This window comes from Babylonia areolata, chromosome 19, assembly GCF_041734735.1.
Source record: "Babylonia areolata isolate BAREFJ2019XMU chromosome 19, ASM4173473v1, whole genome shotgun sequence".
Lineage (NCBI taxonomy): Eukaryota > Metazoa > Mollusca > Gastropoda > Neogastropoda > Buccinidae > Babylonia > Babylonia areolata.
In genome coordinates, this window is record NC_134894.1 from 13,847,503 (window position 1) to 13,856,758 (window position 9,256).

At 49.1% G+C, this 9,256-nt stretch overlaps 1 protein-coding gene across 1 annotated transcript in view; it reads right to left on the reverse strand.

Moving 5' to 3' along the window:
• The window catches only part of LOC143293466 (putative oxidoreductase YjmC), a 16,544-nt gene extending 12,103 nt beyond the window's left edge, over positions 1-4,441 (reverse strand). The window contains exons 1-4 of the mRNA XM_076604351.1: positions 3,976-4,441; positions 2,135-2,248; positions 1,704-1,784; positions 1,225-1,286 (exon numbers count right to left, since the gene is read on the reverse strand). Coding sequence (XP_076460466.1) covers positions 1,225-1,286; positions 1,704-1,784; positions 2,135-2,248; positions 3,976-4,156 — 438 coding nt within the window. The 5' untranslated portion in view covers positions 4,157-4,441. The remainder of the gene's footprint in view (positions 1-1,224; positions 1,287-1,703; positions 1,785-2,134; positions 2,249-3,975) is intronic.
• Positions 4,442-9,256: the final 4,815 nt, after the last annotated feature.

Consider the following 9,256-nt stretch of genomic DNA (forward strand, 5'->3'; position numbering starts at 1 on the left):
ATTTTTTTTTTAAACAATACTGGGCATCTTTCTCAACGTACGGCTCTGGAATTCGTACACCTCTCTCTCTCTCTCTCTCTCTCTCTCTCTCTCTCTCTCTCTCTCTAAATGAAAAATACAGTTGGTTCTATCAGTTTAAAAATGTTTTTGGAATAGAAAAACATATCACAGTTGTAACCAACAAGTGGCATAGAATCAGTTTAGCCAGGTTTAGATTGAGATCTCTTGGATTATATGCTCGGAAGTATTGGTTTCAAATTAACTCATCCATACTCTCCCCTTGTCCGATGTGCGGTTTTATAAAGGAGGATGAGTTACATTTCTTGTTTCATTGCAAAGCGTACGCTGATATTCGTGAAAAATGTACTGTCTTTAAAACATGTTCTGCAAAGAATGAAGATCTGTTCAGTGTACTGAACGTACATCAGGAAAATTCAATCCAGTCTCTGGCAAAGTATACTGCCGAAGCATATAACCTTCGAAGAAAAAACATCACTCACTGTTGTTCTTTAAGAAACTGACTTCGTAAACTGGATGGTCGAAGTTATGTAGATTCCTTATCAATGGATTTCAAAAATAGTATGTTTTGAATAGTCGTTTCATCTTTTTTTAGAACTATTTTGTTGTTGTTTTGATTGTACCCCCATGTCATTAGGGCTGATAAGCTATTGACATTAAAACAATTCTGAGTTCTCTCGCTTACTAAAACCTACCACCGTGGTTACTGTAGGAAAATACAGTGGCCATGCATTCTGTGTCCAGGCTACCCTTGTGTATCAAGAAAAAGAATGCACTGTTTCGAAATTCATGAATTTGTGCAAACACACTATTTTAAACTTTCCCTGTGTGTGTGTGTGTGTGTGTGCGCGCGCGCGCGCGCGTGTGTGTGTGTATCAGTGTGTGTGTGTGTGTGTGTGTGTGTGTGTGTGTGTGTGTCCTGGGTCGGATGGCTGCCTACGGTGGGATAATCGGGAAATCGAGATTTTGATTGTAGCGATGTATGGGCTTTCATTGTGTTTTGATCTCTTTTTTTCTTTTATTCACAATAAATTTTTTTATTTGCTTCTTTTGTTTGAATTCTTCTGGGTGTCGAAGGCTAAATGTAGAATAAAAAAAAAAAACAGTCTTTTTGCTTGTCTATTACCCTCGTTCATAAAACAATGTATTCTCTCTCTCTCTCTCTCTCTCTCTCTCCCTCTCTCTCAACACTAGTCAATACCTTACCAACAATCCTTGGTCCTGCGCTCGCATACTGTACCAGCCAGCAATCCCGAAATGGTTCGATCCTGCCTCAGATCATTGCACCAAATTAAATTTGAACATCATACATATTAGTGGTCCTGTCAATATCACATCGCTGAGACATTCTGATTCTTTTTTTAATTCATTCAGGTCGGTACCATTTTCGTAACACACACACACTCACACACATTACCACCACCACCACCACCACCACCACCACTACTACTACTGCTACTAAGAAGAAGAAGAAGAAGAAAAATTGCAACGTGCCTGAACAAGTATAGATATCAAATGACTAAGAACAAGGCGGTCTAAAATTGGAATAAAACAAAATCAAAACCGAATTACCTTCAAGTCAAATTACCAAAAATAACGGAAGTGTTATTTCTTACATTCTCCGCTAAAGCAAGCAAGCAAGCGCGCACACACACACACACACACACACACACACACACACGTACCTCTCACGCTGACCCACCCAATACCCACATCCTTGGCCTTTTGGATGGCCAGGTCCATAGAGAACCGACCCACCACTGGACCTGAAAGGTCAGTTACAAAATTAATTAGCACTTTTGTGTGAAAGTCGCTAACACACACAAACACGAGCGCGCACATACACACACATTCACTGTCATTAAGCACACACACACACACACACACATTTACGCACGCTGGCACAAATACACATATAAGCACGTATGCGTGCGCGCGCGCACACACACACACACATAAACGCGCGCGTACATATTTATATATATCTTTACCGGCAGTATATTTGGTCAGTGAAAAAAAAAAAGAAGTTGCCTTCCTCATCACACACACACACACACACACACACACACACACACACACACACGATGAGTAGCCTGACCCACGTACGCATACTGACCCAGCAAGTTATGGCCGTCCACCAAAGCCGTCGCCACAGTCTCCTTCACCACTTCCGGTTCCTGTCGCGTGGCCCCACGGGAGCCTTTGTTCATCAGATCTTGCATGTAGAACTCTGCGCAATAATCCAGTTCAATCCAGTTCAATCCAGCCTAATCCAAGCAAATCATCAATCAGCGATGACCTTGGGTATGTGATTCAAGACTCCAGACGAAGGAATTTCGTTGGCGCGTTTAAAGTGACATCAATCATCAGCCATTCCACAGATACCTTAGTTTAACACACACACACACACACACACACACACACACACACACACACACATAACCAAATAGAAAAGAGTCTCTCCCCCTCATCTTTCTCCCCGCACCCATCTCTCTCTCTCTCTCTCTCTCTCTCTCTCTGTCACACGCGCGCGCGAGCTTGAACGCGTACGCATTTTACTTACACACACGCACACACGCACACACACACACACACACACACACACATCGTCCCACGACGCACGCGCGCGTGCACGCACGGCATGCACACACGCACGCATGCACACTGTTGCCGCAAGACACAATAACAAGACAGACAAATGACGAGAAGATACAAATTGTTAGCAAGTCATTGCGTGTGAGGATGTGTAAGTGGGGCGGGGGTGGGGGTGGATGGGGGAGGGGGGTGTGTGCGTGTATGCCGCAGCGTGTGTTTGTGTGTGGGTGTATGCCGGCGTGTGTGTATGTGTGTGTGTGTGTGTGTGTGTGTGTGTCAATGTCAGTGTGTGTGTGTGTGTGGTTAATGTCCCCTAATGGGCTTAGAATATCAGTACTGAATTTTGCCACAGCGCACACAACAAAGCCAGACAATTGCCACACGCAACATAACAGCGCAGCACACATTTCGCTGTAATGCGGCGTCACAAAAACGTGCACATTGATCTGCGAACGCTATATCCCACATCTGATTTTTAAGATAGAGTTATTTAACAGATAAGAAAAAAAATAGCCCATAGCAACACTGGAAACTCACCGACACACACACTGTGACACGCACACCGTCACACACACACACACACACACACACACACACACACTACGAAAAAACGACACCGCGTGACACAGCAAAACAACACCAAACACAACGAACTAGATAATATTGTATTACTCTAGAGAATTGTGCCAGGAACAACCCTTTTAGTGTTGCCGTGGGTTCTTTTACGTGCGCTAACTGCATGCTGCACACAGGATTTCAGTTTATCGTCTCACTTACCGACCGAATGACTAACGTCCAGACCACCAATCAAGGTCTAGTGGAGGCCGGGGGTAGAAAATACCGGCGGCTGAGCCGTAATTCGAACCGGGCCAATGCACTGATCATATTATCTCGCTTCCTAAGCAGACGCGTTACCTGTCGGCCATCACTCCACATCCCACACACACCACAAACCCACTGACACCGCTGCGCCCATCGACATCATACGTTTCAATTTACTTATAAACTGAAGGTAAGTGATCGTATCCAGATCACACACTAAGACTGACACCCAGGACATGCCCTCTCCACCCCGCCCCCTCGGCTCCCCACCCCCTAGACCCATCCCCCTATCTAACCCCCACCCCTGCTCAAATGACAACGAAACTTGTACCCGGCTATATCCACATTTCTTCCCCTCCACTCCTCTGTGTTATTGTGGGAGCGAACGTCAACGCCTTGTTGTGAACACCGTTACTCATTCCGTCTTGACGGGGGGTGGGGGGGGAGGGGGGGAAAGAAAATTGTGGATATTGCCGTACCTGTACAGACCCGGCCCACTGACAGTGTGAGCTGTATACCCAAAACACAAGTGTTTCCTACCCAGTCTGTTGAGGCCGTGACTGAAGTGGCCCCGGTAGTCGGCCGACACCAGCAAGTCGGCCAGCACACTGGCATCATCACCGGCGGCTCCAGCCCTCTGCAGTCCGCGCACGCAAAACGCGTGCAGCTCCTCACGTGCCACCAACACACAGCTGTCTGCACAACAACTGTTCTCCGCCATCTTGTCTCTGCTTCTCTGAAACCGTACAACCGTAAAGAACTGTCTTGGTCGTTGGTTCTTGCTCCACACACACACACACCTTCTCCCTTCAGGTCTGCAAACGGTGTGACTACTACTCTCTGGTCGTGTCCTTGTAAGTCAGTTCGCAGCCCGCAGTATACACTAAACCTATACTGGTACACTCAGTGGCCTCTTTTCCGTCCCGAGATAAGACCATGGAGATGTATAGACAAGGATACACACAAAAACAAAATTACAGCCCACGCGCAGGAGAGAGAGAAACTGACACAGCTCCACCCAGCTACACAATTGATCGGTGTCACAGAGAAAGAGAACAGAACTCGAAAGTGTTGAGCGACGAATGTTCATTCAGCGTCAACGCATGCAAGTCACATTTTTTTTTTTTAAATTTAGTGAAGTGACCTGTTTAATTTAAAGCGTGTTATATGGGTTTGGTTTTTTTCTTATCATGGCCAACTGAGGTCATACCTACCTATGTAGGAACGTCCCATGCCACATGCTCAACTTTACACTGACTCAGTGACAATTGAGGTCATGTACATGAGGGTGTGTGTGTGGAGGGGAAGTGAGGGGTGCAGGGGGGCGGGGGGGGGGGCTAGAGGGGGGGATTCAAGCTTTTATGATAACATAATACGTGACCGAAACGGACCTGTGACGTAGCTGGGCAGGCGATGGAGCGCCGGGTGCGGGGTACACGTAATAGGTCTATCATGCCATGCGTCCGTTTGTCATCAGTGTCACAGGTCTATCATGCCATGCGTCCGTTTGTCATGTCACAGGTCTGTCATACCATGCGTCCGTTTGTCATCAGTGTCACCGGTCTATCATGCCATGCGTCCGTTTGTCATGTCACAGGTCTATCATGCCATGCGTCCGTTTGTCGTGTCATAGGTCTGTCATGCCATGTGTCTGTTTGTCATCAGTGTCACAGGTCTATCATGCCATGTGTCCGTTTGTCATCAGTGTCACAGGTATATCATGCTATGCGTCCGTTTGTCATGTCACAGGTCTGTCATGCCATGCGTCCGTTTATCGTCAGTGTCACAGGTTTATCATGCCATGCGTCCGTTTGTCATCAGTGTCACAGGTATATCATGCTATGCGTCCGTTTGTCATGTCACAGGTCTGTCATGCCATGCGTCTGTTTGTCATCAGTGTCACAGGTCTATCATGCCATGTGTCCGTTTGTCATCAGTGTCACAGGTCTGTCATGCCATGCGTCCGTTTGTCATCAGTGTCACAGGTCTGTCATGCCATGTGTCCGTTTGTCATCAGTGTCACAGGTCTGTCATGCCATGCGTCCGTTTGTCATCAGTGTCACAGGTCTGTCATGCCATGCGTCCGTTTGTCATGTCACAGGTCTATCATGCCATGCGTCTGTTTGTCATCAGTGTCACAGGTCTATCATGCCATGTGTCCGCCGTTTGTCATGTCACAGGTCGGTCATGTCATGCGTCCGTCTGTCGTGTCATAGGTCTGTCATGCCATGTGTCCGTTTGTCATGTCACAGGTCTATCATGCCATGTGTCCGTTTGTCATCAGTGTCACAGGTCTATCATGCCATGCGTCCGTTTGTCATGTCACAGGTCTATCATGCCATGTGTCCGTTTGTCATCAGTGTCACAGGTCTATCATGCCATGCGTCCGTTTGTCATGTCACAGGTCTGTCATGCCATGCGTCTGTTTGTCATCGGTGTCACAGGTCTATCATGCCATGTGTCCGTTTGTCATCAGTGTCACAGGTCTGTCATGCCATGCGTCCGTTTGTCATCAGTGTCACAGGTCTGTCATGCCATGTGTCCGTTTGTCATCAGTGTCACAGGTCTATCATGCCATGCGTCCGTTTGTCATGTCACAGGTCTATCATGCCATGTGTCCGTTTGTCATCAGTGTCACAGGTCTATCATGCCATGCGTCCGTTTGTCATGTCACAGGTCTATCATGCCATGTGTCCGTTTGTCATGTCACAGGTCTGTCATGCCATGTGTCCGTTTGTCGTGTCACAGGTCTGCCACGCCATGCGTCCGTTTGTCATCCGTGTCACAGGTCTATCATGCCATGCGTCCGTTTGTCATGTCACAGGTCTATCATGCCATGCGTCCGTTTGTCATCAGTGTCACAGATCTGTCATGCAGTGTGTCCGTTTGTCATGTCACGTGTCAGTTTGTCATGGCACTGGTCCGTTTGTCATGCCACAGATCCGTTTGTCATGCCACAGGTCTATCATGCCACCAGTACGTTTGTCATGCCACTGGTCCGTTGGTCATGTTAGTTTGTAGCACCACAGCCAGGTCCATTTGTCATGACAAAGTCCGCTTGTCATGTCAGTTTGTCGTGCCACATATCCGTTTGTCATGCCACTGGTCCGTTTGTCATGTCAGTTTGTAATGCCACGGCCAGGTCCGTTTTTCATGATAGAACAAGGTCCGCTTGTCATGTCAGTTTGTCATGCCACAGATCCGTTATCGACAGTTATGCCACAGGTCCATTATTTGTGCCACAGGTCCATTCTTTGTGCCACAGGTCCGTTCTTTGTGCCACAGGTCCGTTCTTTGTGCCACATGCTCGTTCTACGTGCCACAGGCCTGTTGTTTGTGCCCCAGGCCTGTTGTTTGTGCCACAGGTCCATTCTTTGTGCCACATGCTCGTTCTTTGTGCCCCAGGCCTGTTGTTTGTGCCCCAGGCCTGTTCTTTGTGCCACAGGTCCGTTCTTTGTGCCACAGGTCCGTTCTTTGTGCCACATGCTCGTTCTACGTGCCACAGGCCTGTTGTTTGTGCCCCAGGCCTGTTGTTTGTGCCCCAGGCCTGTTGTTGTTTGTGCCCCAGGCCTGTTGTTTGTGCCACAGGCCTGTTGTTTGTGCCACAGGTCCGTTCTTTATACCACAGGTCCGTTCTTTGTGCCACAGGCCTGTTGTTTGTGCCACAGGCCTGTTGTTTGTGCCACAGGCCTGTTCTTTATGTCACAGGTCCGTTCTTTATACCACAGGTCCGTTTTTTGTGCCACAGGTCCGTTCTTTGTGCCACATGTCCATTCGCTGTGCCCCAGGCCCGTTGATGATGGAGTCTCCCGTCGGACCGACGGATGAGTAGGCAGGCAGGCTTATCTGTTGGTGTGTGTCCTCGTATGGGGCAAGAGGCCGATTCTGGATGCGCAGCACTTCCCACAGGTGTTGCAAGGGAAAACGTCACCAGAAGTTGAGCCCTGCATCCTTCGCTCACGCTTCTCCTTAATGGCCAGCGTTGTCTTGTTTTCAAACATCTTTATGCCACTACAGCACAGCATCCTCCAGCGAGAGCGGTCAAGGGCATCAGTTTTCCAGGAAGCGATGTCTATGTCACAGGCTTTGAGGTTTGTCTTCAAGGTGTCCTTGAAGCACTTGCAGGGTCTTCCAAGTTCGCGGTGGCCTTCCTTCAGCTGGCCATACAGTAGCATCTTCGGGATCCTGCTGTCTGTCATGCGGACAACGTGTCCTGTCCAGCGTAGCTGGCACTAGATCAGCAGGGTTTCGATGCTGAGCAGGCCGCTCCTCTCTAGGACCTGCAGGTTGGAGACCCTGTCTTGCCACTTTATGCCGAGGATCTTTCATAGGCATCTCTGGTGAAACTGCTCAAGTTGCTGACTGTGATGGCGATACGCCGTCGATGTTTCACAGCAGTACAACAAGGTGGTCAGCACAACAGCTCTGTATGTTTTGATTTTGGTGCTGAGCCCAATGCCTTTGTTGTTCCACAGCCTGTTGTTGAGTCTGCCAAAGGTGGAGCTGGCCTTGGCGATGCGCAGCGTCACTTCTGCATCAAGGGCTCCGTTGCTGCACAAGGTGCTGCCCAGGTAGCAGAACTTGTCGACTGACTTGATCTCTGTGTCATCGATCTTGATTGCAGGTGGGGGGGGAGGGGGAGGTACTGGCGTTCTGTGAGCTAGCTGGTTGATACATGGACTCGGTCTTGCTGAGGCTGATGGTGAGTCCAAAGCACCTGCAAGAGGTTGAGAACCTGTCCATAATGAACTGCATGTCCTCATGGGTGTGTGCAGCAAGCGCGCAGTCATCAGCAAAAAGGAACTCTCTCAACAGTGCCACCCTGGACCTAGCTTGGAGTCGCCGCAAGTTGAAAAGTTTGCCATCTGTGCGAAACTAAATGTAGATGCCCCGGTCACAGTCTTGGAAGGCGTCAATCAGCATGGCAAAGAAGAGAACAGTGTGGGTGCCAGGACGCAGCCCTGCTTCACTCCATTTACCACAGGGAACGGATCTGACATGTCAGTATTTTCCTGTACTCTCGCCTGCATGCCATCGTGGAATGACGCAGTCAGCTGGATTAGGCTCTCTGGGCAGCCGAACTTTAGGAGGATCTTCCACAGACCACGGCGGTTCACCGTGTCGAAGGCCTTAGTCAGGTCTACAAAGACTATGTGGAGCTCCTTGTTCTGATCACGGCACTTCTCTTGCATCTGGCGTACGGCAAACACCATGTCACATGTTCCCCTGCCTGAGCGGATGCCGCACTGTGCTTCAGGGATGACTGTGCTGGAGACATGGTCAACCAGTCTGTTAAGTATGATGTGGGTGAAGATCTTGCCGGCGATGCAGATGAGAGAGATTCCACGGTGGTTATCGTGGAATTATTTTGTCTCCCTTCCGTTTGTAAATGTGGACAGTTGAAGCATCCTTGAAATCCTGGGAGACCTCCCCTCTCTCACAGATAGACTGGAACAGGACGGTCAGCTTGTCTGTCAGCACCTCGCCTCTATACTTGTAGATGTTGGCCTGGATTCCATCTGCCCCTGGTGCTTTTCCTGATGTTGTCAGCTTCAGGGCCTTCCGGGCCTCGGCCTTGGTGGGAGGGGCAGCTAGCGAGTCACTGACTGGTAGCTGTGGGAGGGCTGCAGTTACCTCGTCAGATACGGACGAGTCCCTGTTGAGGAGGGTGTTGAAGTGCTCTGCCCAGCGGACAAGGATGTCTTTCTTGTCTGTCAGGAGGGTGGTCTGGTCCAAGGCTCGGACATGGGTTGATCCTGTGATTCTCGGTCCATACACATCATGGAAGGTCTTCGTGTCGTGAGCATCAGCAGCGGACTGA